At 41.8% G+C, this 15221-nt stretch overlaps 1 protein-coding gene across 1 annotated transcript in view; it reads right to left on the bottom strand.

Annotated features, from left to right (window-relative positions):
- The window catches only part of itpr2 (inositol 1,4,5-trisphosphate receptor, type 2), a 59207-nt gene that overhangs the window by 8049 nt on the left and 35937 nt on the right, over positions 1 to 15221 (bottom strand). The window contains exons 38-55 of the mRNA XM_034879379.1: positions 13271 to 13391; positions 12761 to 12948; positions 12471 to 12651; positions 11749 to 12002; positions 11452 to 11652; positions 11113 to 11223; positions 10575 to 10670; positions 10331 to 10450; positions 9258 to 9392; positions 8931 to 9123; positions 8605 to 8730; positions 5467 to 5642; positions 5176 to 5340; positions 4853 to 5039; positions 2985 to 3068; positions 2043 to 2158; positions 1709 to 1874; positions 1446 to 1606 (exon numbers count right to left, since the gene is read on the bottom strand). Coding sequence (XP_034735270.1) covers positions 1446 to 1606; positions 1709 to 1874; positions 2043 to 2158; positions 2985 to 3068; positions 4853 to 5039; positions 5176 to 5340; positions 5467 to 5642; positions 8605 to 8730; positions 8931 to 9123; positions 9258 to 9392; positions 10331 to 10450; positions 10575 to 10670; positions 11113 to 11223; positions 11452 to 11652; positions 11749 to 12002; positions 12471 to 12651; positions 12761 to 12948; positions 13271 to 13391 — 2781 coding nt within the window. The remainder of the gene's footprint in view (positions 1 to 1445; positions 1607 to 1708; positions 1875 to 2042; positions 2159 to 2984; positions 3069 to 4852; positions 5040 to 5175; positions 5341 to 5466; positions 5643 to 8604; positions 8731 to 8930; positions 9124 to 9257; positions 9393 to 10330; positions 10451 to 10574; positions 10671 to 11112; positions 11224 to 11451; positions 11653 to 11748; positions 12003 to 12470; positions 12652 to 12760; positions 12949 to 13270; positions 13392 to 15221) is intronic.

Consider the following 15221-nt stretch of genomic DNA (forward strand, 5'->3'; position numbering starts at 1 on the left):
AAATTGTTCATTATAATGCAACCATTCTTATGCCCATCATGGCCAAATGTTAATCACAAACTGTGCCATTGTGCTCCGGGCTTCATTTGAATCCATTAACCTAACGGCAACACCTTAAGTTGCCCTTACATCCTTCAACTTCTTGTCTGTGTGTCAATGCAGCAAGTTGGTGCATTGATGATAATAGAGCTGGACTGGGTTTAATTACTATTTAACCACACTGTGTCCCAGCTGGTTAGGAGCTCAGCATAGTGAAGATTACCTGAGCACGGAGCCTCATCTCTTTCCAGCAGCAACAGGGAAGGAGAATAAATTGGGATGCTTGGCACAGGCCTAGAGGCTCAGTCTCATTTTTCGATCACTCGTCTTCTGTAGAGGCTCACGCTTCTCTAGCACACTGTGCAAGTCTGCAAACTGAGGAAAGCTGCAAATCTGTAAGACTTCAACACTGTGACATCTGTATGCTGTCTGGTACGGCTCACCAGCAAAATATGAATTAGGGGGTGAAATGAATATGGTTGTTTGTCCAAATGTTTCTGGAATAATAAACAAAATGTATGTGGCTTGGGTACTTTTAAAAAAACCAAAATGTCCAGTGCTGTGAAGGCAACTCCTTCACTCATTTTCTTATCCTTTGTCGTCTTTTGGAGAAGGATTGTGAAACATATGTGAAAAAACGAAAAAGAACTCGCGGAGAGCCTCATGTTTTATTCATATAATGCAAGATTTATTACGTCAAACATAAAATAAAATAAATTCTTCGTGGTTGACTATGCTACAGACACTCAAAATAAAGTTTTAGTAATAACTGATCACAAAAGGGAACACAAAACTGTTTCAGCCCTCCTCTCTCTTTCAAACAAAAGAACTCACCAAGCGGTCACCCAGCTTAATGTATTGAATAAAAATCATCTTGTTTTTACTATGAATTAAAATTCTGATATTATGCTCAATATCACGCTCAATTGTATTTAGAGGTCGTAACCAGAATAGGTTTACATGGTTTAATTTTCAAAAAACACCATATTTTTGTTGTACTGCACATTGCTGCAGCTCCTCTTTTCACCATGTGTGTTGAGCTCTCTGTTTTAGCTATAGAGTGAGGCATCTCACTTCTATCCATCTTTGTTTAGAGTCGCACATGCTCAGTAGCTAGGTAAGCCCTGCCAGCCAGTCAGAAGCAGAGTATGAGGTTGTGGCATAGTAGCAGCTAGGCGAGCATTATAACATGTGTTACAAAGTGACGCACGGTCGTCACAGAAGTAAAGGCTGCACTTGTTTTCTAAATACTGCACATGTGTTGTCAAATTAATGAAGATGTTTTCTTAATTTGCTTGCATCTTGTACATTGGCATGTGTTTTGTTAAGTTGAAGGGCGTTTGCCCCCGTCGGCCACCGTTATTTCCTGCGTGTGTCTTGTATGTACGTATGTTTGCTCTCCTTACCACAATCATCTGGGCCACATAGCTCTCGGGGCCGGTGTACTCGGTTGGATCTTTCACCCTCACCAGAACCAGGAAGTAAAGGTAATGCCACATGTTGTGTTCGGATTTGATGTGCTCCTCAAAGGACACCGTCTTGTTGTCAAACTTGTCCCTCTCCAACCCTAAAAGAAATAAGCTCTATTTAACACAAGTTCTTCCAAATACACGGTCTTCTCAATTCACTGTCATTTGTAGCATTGGGTGAACCACAGAGCTGTACACACCACAGATGAAACAGGTGGTTTTCAGGATCTCCTCCTTTCTTTGTTTCTCACTTCTCAAGTCAGCGAAGGTGTCGATGATAACACCAAAGATGAGGTTAAGAACGATGATGATAACGACGAAGAAGAACAAGAGGTCGTAAACCACTCTGGCTGCAAACAGTGGCTCCTAGGTGGTCCAGTTACAGGTGTTATATGGAGAAAATGCATCATTTAACATTTAACAATGATCAATTTGTTTAATCTTAGAAACTAATGCAGCACAAATGCCATTTATTTATAAAAAAAATTATGTAATAAGTGAACACAATTCATGTTCATTTTGAGGCCGTCTAACCTCTTTGGAGGGTCTCCTGAGAATGTCTCCCACACCTCCTCCATTACGTAGTCCCTGGTTCAACACTGTGATTATACACATAAGCAGAGTGTCGCACACCCGCTCTGTCCCATCGTCTATGACCAGATACACATAAACCAAAAGAAAAAAGCATTAAAACAGTAGACACAAGGTTACATGTGCAGTATCGGCTTCTAAATATCCACATTCGTTTTTTTCTTCTTAGCAGTAGCTTCTCCTTTTTATCGTTCGTCATTTGAATTGATGTCTAATTAGCGATGACTATTAAATCAATCTGAATTTAACTGGAATGAATTAAATAAAATGGAACTATGAGTCTCATGTTCAATTTCAGAAAATTACAGTCCGAACTAATTCAAAAAAATTACTCAGCTAATGTCAAACAAGTCATCATGAAAACAGCCAATAATGGTGCGACTAAAGAGCAAATGGATACTTTTAACTCCCTCACATGTGAGAATGAAACAAATGAAAAAAACAAGAATATCTGATGTAAAATGTACATATATAAAATGGCAAAATGGCTGACTGCTAAGGAGAAAGAGAGGGTGAAGGATATGGATAAGATCGTGTGTGTAGTGCAGGTGATCGAGGGAGATGCAGGAACACAAGTGTGTGAGTCACCCCTCTGCCTCATCAAGTTTCTTTGTCTGCATGCATCAGTCTGTGTGTGTGTGTGTGTGTGTGTGTGTGTGTGAAAAAGAGTTTGCCTGTGTGAGTGTGTGCATGTTCCAGTATATGTGTTTGTTTGTGAGTAACTTTTCAGGAAGCGATTAGCATACACCCCCACATTCCAGGCGAACTACAAAATCTTAAAACTTGTCAACTCAGCAGTTGGTAATTGGTAGAAAATAAATAAATAATAAAATGAAATGCATTAATTGATAAAAAAAATAAATAAATAATTCAATCAGAACTCACCAGGGTCAGATTTAGGTGGTGAAAAGGGACATGCCTCTGTCAAACATGAGTCAGCAACTCCATTCTTAATTAAATCCCCTTTTCCTTTTCCAAAAACAGAAAGAGAATGAGGGGAGATTATGTGAAACTGATTATTGACAACAGCACAGATAACTTACAAATGGAAAAAGATGATTAAAGCTCTGGCATTAAAACTCCTTCCAGCTTATTCTCATCAAATCAGAAAGGATATGGTCAGACGTTATGTAAACTGAGGCAGCATCTGCTGGGTGGGCGGGGAAGTGTTGCTGAAACAACCTGTGCAAATCATTGGCACATCAGCAAAGCCCTGAGCAGCAGAGGAGCTGCACTTGAGTGTGACTGGCTCAGGCACACAGCGGAAAGTGAACTGTACACCTGGGCCAGAGTGTCACAAAAAGGGCCTTCTTCCCCAACAGGCGGTACAACACAGGGCAGGGCTGGGAGACAAGAGGCAGAAGAAGAGGGGACATGGGGGCTAGGCGAGGCGCAGGGGTCACAGCAGCAGAGTGGACAGGGTGCTCCTCAGCTTTGACATAGCTCGGGTTGTGCCTCAGCTTACCCCACAGCAACAACAGATTGACAGGCGTGAGCCCAGCTGGTTACATAAACCCACAACTGCTCTGCTGTGTCTGCTGTGCTCTGTTCAGCAAAACACAGGATGGCGCAGCCACCAGGTTATGCAACAGGTGCACACGTGCTAGCAGGTTGTCTTCCTGACCGTTGAAGCACTGTGCTGGAGCTCATTAACACACCCACACACTCCACAGTGTTTTCAAAACATGTGCCTGGGTTTGTATATACAATATACGGTACACATTGTATGATTTCTTATGTTTGATATATGTTCATAAGCAAACACTGATCCTACAGTTTGTATTAAGAAATTGTAATCCAAAAAGGGGAGAAAAAAAACTATGGATTTATTCTAAACCAAAGAATCCTTTTGATTATTGTCCTGATAGCTCATAAGTTATTGTCAACAGTGCTATTACGTCTGTATGAACTGCCCAGTCGGCGGCTTATCTTTCATTTTGCTCGAGGTTTGAAACTCATTAACTTCAAGGATTTACAATCCTAGAAGTTAAGTTTAACTAAGGTTAAATGCAACAAAGCAGCCACGTCGTAACAGCAAACATAGTAACTAAAAGTAAGTATAAAGTCATAAGCACTGCCATAATTCTGTCTGGAAAACATGAAAAGTTGTCCTTTTTTCAAAGTATTTTAGGGACATTTAATGCAGTGTATCCCCGCAATGTAACAAGTGGGGAAAGATAGGAAATTACATGCAAAAAACTTGCTACCCAGACTCAATCCAGGGACATTGTAATTACATGAGTTTTTTTTTTGACAGGAATCAAGCTTCTTGCTGTTTGGAGTTTGGCATGGTTGAAGGCACTTATTGAAAGTCACTTTAGATAAAAGCGTCAGCTAAATTAAATTAAATACACACAGGGACGTGCAGCAGGACACAAACATGCAAAAGATTAACAATAAAAATATTAACCAGCAAATCCACCATCATTATAGCAATGCGCCAAAATACAAACACGCCTGGCTTTTAAAGGGAATGGGAGATGACACACTTATTGGTTTATTGCATGTTACACTCAAAACACACCTATGACTTAATGAAAACACTAAGTACAACCCTTTTGAACCATGTGCCTGGTGCACAGACCCTTTTTCCTGCAGTTAAACCTGCAAACCTGCAGTTTGTACACGTCCTAAAGCACAGCTGCCCCATGCGCTTCATGCCGTGAGCTTAGATTGTTAAAATAGGGCCCAGGGTCTGGTCTGTTCACTTTGCACGGTGCAGTAAAACTATATTGAAGACAGTTTTAACAGACCTGGGGCATAATGAAGGCGGTCCACCTCCATGCGAAAGTCGTCCTTGAGGAAGAGAAAGCCGATGATAGAGAAGAAATAGACGAGGAAGATGGCCAAAACAGCTGTCAGAATAATAGAGCGGCCATTCCTCGTCACACTCTTTATTACGTTGAGCAGTGTCTCTTCTCGGATCACCAGGTCAAACAACTGTGGGTGGGAGATTAACATAAGCAAATTGATTAATTTTGAATAATTGTTCTTTCCCAATGAGACTATTAATCTCTAAAGTGCAACACTGATCAATAAGTCACAATATATTTAAACTGAGAGAGACATTTCTTACCAAAAAGCTGTAGAAAAACTCATGCACAAAGAGGCCCAGGACGCAGATGATGGCGTAGCCCAAATGGTAGATAAAGAGCATGTCCATAACTACTGCTTTGTAGCCTCGAGTGAATGTCCCCTGGTTGCCCACAAAACTGACAAGAAAGACTATCTTGTTGAACAGCTGAAAGAGAAGAAAACAAGGCTTAGGGACTTAAAAAAATAAAAAGGTGTCAAAAGCTTTCATGTGTGAGAAGGCAAGAACATATATGTTCCCCAGTAACAATGGCTCAAATCTTCCATTACTTACATTGACAGCACCCAGCAACAACAGAGCAGGGCCGAGGCCCATAGTGTAGATGGCACGTAGAATGAGGGAGACCAGGAAGAACAGGATGCCCCACGGCTTGGGTAAAACAGGAAGTAATGCGGTGAACACCCCCAATGCCACCCACAGTGAGATACTCCAGAACCGGGACAAGGTGCCTGGGCAGAAAAATAAGTATAAATCAAGGTACCGCACATCACTGCTCTGAAACGGAGTGGCATTTCTCTTATGAATTATTCAACTGAGCTAAGAGCTTAATTTAGCAGAATACAATCAGAGGCAACACTTTAAAATGTCAAACAGAGGTCCATAGGGACCCTCAACTTCATCACTTAGAGCAGCTTCTTCAGCATGCACTGTAAACCAGTGTCCTGATGATTTATTGACTAAAGAGCGGAAAAGATGGGAGATGACATAAAGACTAAGAAAAAAAACCATTTGATCACACTATGAAGATCAACAAAACAAATGTTCTCTCATCTGTAAGAGCTTTAAAACCCCATACTATGTGACTGATATGGCAGCCAATGTGATTCATTTACCAAAACCTGATCTCACTGTATTGCAGATAAATGTGGGAACTGGGAGAGTAGGAAGTAAAGTATGTTTTCTGAAATACTCTGCACTCTCACACAGTTAACCTGACTGATAAGTCTTTTGGGTTAAGTTGGGCGGAGCTACGCAGGGAATCATATGAGGTTACTGATCTTAACATACCAATAACAATGATTAAAGTCTAAGTTGTCCCACCTCAACAGGTGCAACTAGAGAGAGAGAGGGAAAGTTCAGATTACATTGCAAGCATACACTGTCCTGACCAGAAGTCTCAGGCAAATAAGGGAACATAACAGTTAGGGTAGACTAAGGGAGTGTAGTGCCTTTATATAAACACAGGAGAGTTAAAGCACAATAAAATTAAACCTGCAAACGCGCTGGACTGGCCCTAGCGCCTCTGCGTTAGAGAGGGACAATTTTTCAGGAGTCCCGCAGTATGGTAGTCAATCTCACTGTTGGTAACGTAATAGGGACGGACAGAGCATTGAAATCAATGGGAGGGAGCGGGAGCCGGAAGGAGTCTGAAGATTTTTGAGGCATTTTGTTTTAGAAACTACACAGTGTCATTATCAAATTATAGGGACAAGGGGAAGTTAAGGCTATAATAGGCCTGTGTGTGTGGTTGACTCAACTGCAAAATGCAGTAAAAGATCGCCATCTTTGGTTCGTCTGAATTCGTTTACCCGGCAAAACAGAAACTCCTGCGTTGTTGCTACGCCACCTGGGGAAACTAAGTGCTGTGATATCCAACTGTTTAAAACCATGAAGCTTAATACTAGTTAGGTAGTAGTCGGATGAGTCGAGTCCATTCATGACGTGGATGGAATAAGACGTGGAAAAGGTGCAGAAACAACAACAATGCTGGATACTATTTTAAAAATCAGCGACAGAGGAGACATTGGATAGAAGGTAAGATACTAATCCAGTCTCTCTCCAGACTCAAATTAAAAAAAAAAAACATGCTACAGGGTGACAACAGAGTCTGATCACTTGCTTAGACAACCTAAACGGGAGCGGGATGAGATTTGGTATTCTTTCGGTGGGCTTGGGATGGGAGAAACAATTGACACCCTCTACTTTGCCAAACCATCAACAATGAAGATGGAACTATCTGCTGAGTTCAATGACACCTCACACCAAACGCCGTTGGAACTTTTCATCATTAACGTCTTTAGATGACACATAAATCACAAATTTGAAGTCAATCTGATTATCTGATCTGATCTGATCTCTTGTTGGAGTTTGATAAAGTATAGCACCTAGACTTTTAGGTCTACTTCCTGTTGCCACTAGGGGGCGCTATGACTTTGATTAAACAAACATCGGCATTTCTATGTGCTCAGGGTTGGCCACTTAAGCAATCCTGAAATGTTTCGAGCCAATTGAAATATCTCCCCTCATGTCACACCCACTTCCTGTTTCGATGGCAAACCCCACAAAATGGCCGCTACGCCACGGCCATGCCCTACTACGAATATTTTTTCTTTTGATACATTTTCATCTGTACAATGTTAAAATGGTACAGACCAAATTTGAAGTTGATAGGATGAAATCTACAGGAAGAGTTTGTTAAAGTACGACATGTGGAAATGGCCCAAACCGCATTTATTTTGAACTTTCAATAAAAAATGGTAGACTTCTTGTTGGGTTTAGGGTATTGCTCCAATGAGCTATTTGTACGCCTGGGGTAGTTTAAGGTGCTGCGTGATCTCTGCGCCCATGTATGTAGCAGTGCTTCGGCTGTGCTTCCACCCAATATAGTCCCAAGTCAATATCTGCCTAGGAAATTGTCTAGTCTTAATCTGCATTGCTATTTGTACTTGTTGTGACTACGCAAGCCGCAATAATTAATTAGGTTGTTGTTGTTGCTTCTCGTTGGCTAACTTTTACTCACAACATGCTAACCGGCAACATAGGATTCCATTCACTATGCTAAACTAACTAGTGGCGGCGCTACCGGTGTTGCACCGGACTAAAACAATGCAGCACTGAGACAAAAAATGCTATGGCCCACCTATCTACAGCTAGGGGAGACAGTGATAAGCCCTTTTTCAACAAATGATGGCATGTTCCTTTCAAATATGTACATTTTCACTAGGCTTGAAGCAACTGCCAATTTTGGTGTGTTTTTGAATATGTTAAGCCCCTCAAAAAGGCAAATTAATTTTGTGGAAGAAAGGAAAGGAAAGGAAGGAAGAATTCCTTCAATTTCAATAGGGCCTTCACCGCTGTCGGCGCTCAGGCGCTAATAAAGTCCCGAAAAACAATAGGTCTTTTCACTTCAGATTATTAGACGGTTCATGGTGGGGGAAGCACAGTTCCTAATATTAACAATGTCTCTGTTCTATCCATGTGTCCCAGTAAGTCATGAAAGTGAGCCAATGTCCCAGCACCATGAAACAGAAGCAGCTGAATTCGTTCATAAGCCATGTTATTTACACCTGGTCTTTTCCTACTGGCAAAAAAAAGGTCTTCTGTAAAAAAGGCCTATGTATTGGCCTGTGTGTGATGACGCAAGAAACTTGAAGGCTTTAAAGACATTTCTTTTTTTGTTGAAATTCTTACCCTCATCTCCATCATCACCAAAGGGGTAGAATACAGCCACAGCAATGTTGAGCAAACAGGCCAGGTAGAAGGAGATGCTCCCCCAAAGAGAGATGTGGCGTGAGAACCAGAACAGAGCCTTATTTTCTGCACAAATAGAACAGGAAGTATAAGGCACACAAACTCAGCACACAAACACACAACGTTTCTTCAGGCCCTTCCATTTATTCTGGAAATACCAATAACCAGGAACTGGATGAGAAGCATGATTTACCATCATGCAGCCCTGCTCTTGCTCCTACCCTCATTAGTTTAGCAAAAGCTAGATCCAGAATGTAAAAACTTACTGCGGATCTTCTTCTGCCAACTCATCTCGTTGTAGAGGTTGTCAAACTGCTGAAAGAAGTCGTTAACCTTGCTGCCCTGGTCGTCTCTTTCAGTGGTGGTAAACACACGCACCTTGGACTCCTCGGTGAGGTACTCGCAGATGTTAGGGACTGGAAACACTATCTTCTCCATGGTGCGGTCGTGACGCACAATCTGGCAAATAGATATCCATTAAATCTTAATTAAATATATATTTTTTTTTATTGGAGACACAGAAAGTGATGTGCTTGGTAACAAACGTTTTAGAGATATGGAGGTTAAATGGTTGAAGTGAAGATGAGGTTTACCTCTATCTGAGCTGTGTGATTAGCATAGTAATGGAGGGCGTCATCCGTCTCGTTGTCGGGGTCCATCCCTGACACCGGCACCAACCCCAACCCTGTCCTCAGGCTCTGATGCAGGATCTTATTGTGTCGGGCCAGCTAGGATCCAAACTTCATTTTATTTTTCTTACTTACATGACATCACGTACAGTAGTTTAGTTTATGCATTTCTATGAACTACCGTTTATCATTTACTCCTGTTTATTTACTCATTATCATTTTTTATTTCACACACCAAATACATTGAATGACAGCTGCCCTGAGGAGAAAATGACAGGACGATTCTGGATAAGCTGATGTCTAAGTCTCTGGATGAACCTAAGCCATGTTCCACTACTCCCATTAGTAGACAGACAACCAGGGAAAACCTTGAAGCCAGCGCACTGCATGCGTTTGTGTGTATGTGTGTGTGTGTGTGTGTTTGAGGTCAAAAAAACAAAACAACAGCAGCAGTCCAACAGTAAAAAAAAAATCCCTTTCATGTCATGATGAAACTAGTCTACTGGTTGGACAAATATACCCTGTCTGACACTTGGCTCTAAAGAGGCAGAAGTGAAAACCCATTCGACTTGGTCTGACCTCTCCAACTGACATAAACTATAGAGAAAGGCAGACACAGTACATACACACGCACACACGCGCGCACACACACAAAAATTACTTTCTCAGTGGCACAACACACCCGTCTAAATTCTTTACTGCTGATACCCTGGACGAGGCAAAGCCCATTTGTTTAGTAATACAGTGACTAGTGCTGCTTCAGTGAACACCTACAGCATACCTGTCTGCAAACCAGTGTCACATCCTGAAAGCTAATTTTAGAAGACTGGCAGAGCGATTTGTTCACAGTAGAGCAGTCTTCCATCATTTAGTGCAGAGGATGCGCTCAAACAGGAGCACACACACGCGCACGCGCACGCGCACGCACACGCACACGCACACGCTCCTGAGGTTGCAGAAGGTCAGACAGACAAAGAGAGAGGAAATGCAGTAAAGCCTCTGTCACAGACAAAAACAAGCTCAGGCATTTTCCTTACCTGGTGGGCCAGGATGTAAATGTTGTGTCCGACGTCTCTGGGCTTGATCTGGTCTCCAACACTGTCCTCGTCCTCATCACTCTCCAGACCCTGGGCGTAGGCTTCCTTCATTACATCCACCTGATGCACAAACGTTATGAAAACTTACTGCTACTTACAGTTACTTGAAAAGTAAAAAGTTTTACATGGGATCTAGCTATGTATTTACATGTACGTACACATGATGAGTCCGAAACACACTTACCAGTTCGGTGGGTCTCATCTTATAGAGAATCTTCTCTGCGTTCTCGCTGTCATGGCGGCTCTCCATAATAGCCAATAGTAGTTTGGAGGCATTGTTCTAAAACATAAGGGTTCACCTATGAGCTTTAACATGTGTTTACTATTTCAGGAATGAATGAGTTGATGTATGAGATTTTCAGCAGAAATCAACCCATTTGAATGTTAATGTTGAGTTGTAAGATTAAAATCCTCTGTGGTCTATAAGCTAGACATTATGTGTAGCCAACAAACATTACAAGTAAAACAGGAGGTGTGCAACACTTGCTCTTAAGAAAAACATTCTCCATTGAGCCATTAATACAGGCTTTTTATTTTTTAGACATATTGATCTTTTAAACACTGGGGATTTGGTCAAACTACCTCCAGTTATCTTGTTCACAGTCTCAACTACCATAGGTAATTATTACTATAAAGCACAACATTGTTATTGTAAATGCGTTCAATGGCTGTGCGTCATAGCGAGCAGCCCCTCAGGGCTTTCAGAGGCGCATGATGCTCACCTTGAGCACCAGCACGAGATCCAGCCGATGCTTTCCCAGGGGGTTGATGGAGTTGACAATCAGTGCTATGATAATGTCAATGCCATTTGACTCGTGCTTGGCTATGCAGCTCTGGAAAAATAAGATGGGCATAGCTAGAGTGAATGCACATTAGACAAAAAACTAAAATCAGAAGATGTGTCTGTGCCCGACAAACACACAGAGAAAACTAGAGTGTAGTAAACCACAACTGGTATACAATACTGTATGTGGGAATGCCAGCCAACGCATTGGTGTTCAAAAGTAAAGTAAACTAATAAACTACACCATCAACTCTAAACTAACCAATCCTCCAATTACCTGGTTTTCATGGCAGGGTCCCTGGCAGTACTCTGTAATGGTTTCCAGGGTTTGGCGAACCAGGTCCACATTATTCTCATTGATGTAAAGGCCAAGCAGCCCAAGGCCTCCAGTTGTGCTTCCACAAATACAGTCCAAGAACTGAAGAGTCTCACACACCAAATTGTAGTTTGTCTTGTTTCCTTGGTTGCGCAGAAAGTTCTAGATTCAGAACACAAACAAAAATAAACAGTCAATCAGCAGACAATTTAAGAGACGTTAAACTTCAAGGTTCTCAGTCAAACAAGAGGCAAGTACCTGCAGTTCTGTATTGTGGTTCTCACAGAGTAGCTGCAGAAAACGTAGGATTGGCTTCATGATGGTGATGGCTGGGCTCATTTGAGTTTCGTCTAAAACCTCGTCTGTCCCGACTATTTCACTGTTCTGGCCAAGGCCTTCGAGGTCGGGATCCAGCTCCTTTCTAAAGGCACAGAAGGCCTTTGAGGTGACCGAGGAGGCCTCCTTTAGCTGCCCTCTCATGTCCTCCCTCATATGAAGCCTTGAGTCTGACCCTAAAACACAGCATTTTGCACACAGCACACAGTTTGTGATGTGGGCCATCACATGGCCTCTGACATGTGACTGCTGGAACTGAGAACAACAGTCTGCAACATAGATCATCCTGGATTTATCCTCCACTATTGTTTTAAGTCAGACTCGAGCTGCACTTGGAGACCACACATACTGTAAAAGCATTAAGGTTATCAAGTTTGTATTTAATCCTATTTTGTGGCTTTTCACTCATTCCAGGTCCGTTTCTATGGAAATGTGTGGCTGTGCTCAAGACATGACCACAGAGTATTTCTACTTTTTAATGCTCATCTCCAGGTACATCTGGCATTATTTTGGTTTCGGTTTGCTGCATGTTCCAGACAGCAGATGTGACAAATTTGTTTTGGCCACACTCAAGAGCGAAGACAAGGAGTCATGATGTGTTGGCTATAATTTAAAGGTTAACATGCATCATTACTCGACCGTACCTTTCTTTAACCTGATGCTAGTGACATCACTGTCATCCTCTCTTTTTCTACAGCTGAGCTCAAACATGTTGACGGACACGGTGGCCCGGATCTCCTGTTGGGCCAAACGCATGCGGTCGTAGAAAACCTTGAAGAACTTCTCTGACTTCTTCTGCATGTGGAGTTGGTTATAGAAGGAGTTCTGGGTGGAAGGCAGATTGGTAATCAACATAAATCCAAATATGTGAGTGTGTATGTTCTGGGTTTTAGCTGATCAATGTGAATGGAAACAAAAGGATTTAAGCGCCCACCTGTATCTGTGTGTTTCCGCCCTGGAGAAGGGCAATGCCCAGCTGGATGCTCTCCTCAAACACACGGTCGTTCTTGGTGTTGACAATGAGGTCGATCACCAGCTCTGATGTCCCTACGTTGTCCAAGAGACACTGGATCTCCACCAAACTGTTACCTGGCTTGTCAGAGTCTAACATCGGAGAACCACCTGCAAAGATTGATTATTAACATTAAACATGATTGTGCTCTAAACATAATTTGACACTTTATTGATCAACTTTTATTCTTTACTTATTCACACACACACACACACACACACACACACACACACACACACACACACACACACACGTCTAAAGAAATTCCTAAAGCACTGGGCTTTAGAAATCCATTTAGCCACATTCAAAATCTGCCAGCAATTGTCAAGCAGCACTTCTCCTAAGAAGCTGTCATGTTAGCTGCTGCTGATGTTTCCTCGGCAGTGAGTACTTATTGCAGTATCTACTGGGTTTATTTGGGGTTCTCAGTACCTCCGGATGACGGCTTGACAAAACCGCCAGGTGAGCTGTTTCCACTCCCAAGCTCTGACTTGGAAAGAAGCTTTTGATTTCCATAGTAGCGTGTGAGGAGGATCTTTCTTAACTCGTTTCCCTGTGGAGACAGAAATCACAATGTTAAATCCACATCCCAGTCTGAGAGAGTATCTGCTTTAAACTAGGAAATTCACATTTTAGTCACATTTTGAAAAAGTAGCATTTTGAGAGCCAGATCTATCATCAAAATAAAAAGGACACGTTAGCAAATGTCCTGTCCAAGAGAACATTTGTGGTGTGGTGTATTCACTGGAATGAAATCCACCCAATCATCCAAACAAGAGGGCTGAGCAGATTTCATCTAATACCTAATAGGAATGATCAACGTTATCCCATGATGCATTTCATTTTTGATGGGAGCGATGGCGTTCAGGATATAAAAAAAGAAAGAAATTGGAGCCTCTGACTGAAAAGGATGACAATAATAGTGTTGTCCAATAATCAGACTCTCTTTCCCCTTTCATAACTTCAGCTGTCCTGTCATTTAAAATGGCCTAAAAATGGCCAAATAATAACCTTAAAAAATAAAGTTCAGCTAAGATAAAGTTTTTAGTTTTTTTTCAATTAGTGATAGTTTCTCCTGAAATCTGTTTGATATCAATGTTTTCTTTATTCTTTTTTGAACAAGAACCATAGCATTACAATTTGACAACTTAAACTTTACTACTTTTTTATATTACAAATAAAAGACAATTTCATCAAGAGCAACCTCAGCAACATGCTAGTGGGAATTCAGTAAGTGACAAAGAACAGACAAACTGTGACAAAGTGAATACCAATTGAAAAGATGCACATACAACATGCACACAGAAGGATCTCTTGTGACAATTGACGCAGATAAGTAGAAATGAGATTAAAGGATTCATGGAGATAATCTCCCCACGGTGGTTGTGTAATCCAAGTGCGAGAGTGATTGACAGGTGGATGACTTACATTATGCTTGTCACCACCTTCTTTTTTTTTTATTTTGCAAAAGGAAGCAATGGATGGATGGATGGCATATAAAGAATGCATGAACACGAAGGGTGGTCAGCAAGCGTTTCTATGGCAACATAACTCAAAATGGCCTTGTTTTGATGACACCTCACCAGCGTCATTGATCAACAGAGAGGCAGGATGGATGAATAGTTGCTTAAACCAATCAATTGAAGGGTGGTGCAAAAAGGACGAATGGACTGTAGGGAGCAACCTCTGGTTTCTATGGCAACATGCGACTAGGACAATCAACCTTCCCCTGAGATACAGGTGGTGGACAAAATAACAGAAACACCTGAAAATGTTAAAGCTTTGCAGTGAATATAGTTTTGATGAAGCTCATACTCTGGCGGTACTGAGATGTTGATTCAAGTGATTAAGTGAGACGATGCATGTTCCTTTCAGGTAGTTTAGTTTTTCTGTGTACAGATATTATTCGGCCTCTTTGTCCCTCTCAAGTTTCCTTATTATGATTGGCACACCTCTATTAAAGCTGACACATACTGCTAATTGGTATTCAGCTTAATGTGACTCATTTGTGTAGCTGCCTTTGTAATTGTATTCAACAGTAGATGCTGGTGCATTGCAGACAGCACAAAACTGTATTGTGGCACAGGAAAAAGTCTCTACTTTGCTTAACACTGAAACTAAATTATCAAAGAGAAATACTGGTCACTACTGATGGTGTATTTTCAACAACACTCCAAAATGCCTGATGAAATAAAATGAGGCACCTCCATGCCTCGCCACGAAGGCTGCCCGGGTACAGACCAGCTAAAGAGCCTCCAACTAAGTGCACTGAGGAGTGAAGATGTGGAGGAGCACGTGCAGCCGATGCTCCCTGTGTCAGTAAACACTCCATCTCATCTGCAGTCAGCAGAGACACATGTCTGCTTGCACTGTCTGGCGGAGC

The sequence above is a fragment of the Etheostoma cragini genome, chromosome 8 (assembly GCF_013103735.1).
Source record: "Etheostoma cragini isolate CJK2018 chromosome 8, CSU_Ecrag_1.0, whole genome shotgun sequence".
Lineage (NCBI taxonomy): Eukaryota > Metazoa > Chordata > Actinopteri > Perciformes > Percidae > Etheostoma > Etheostoma cragini.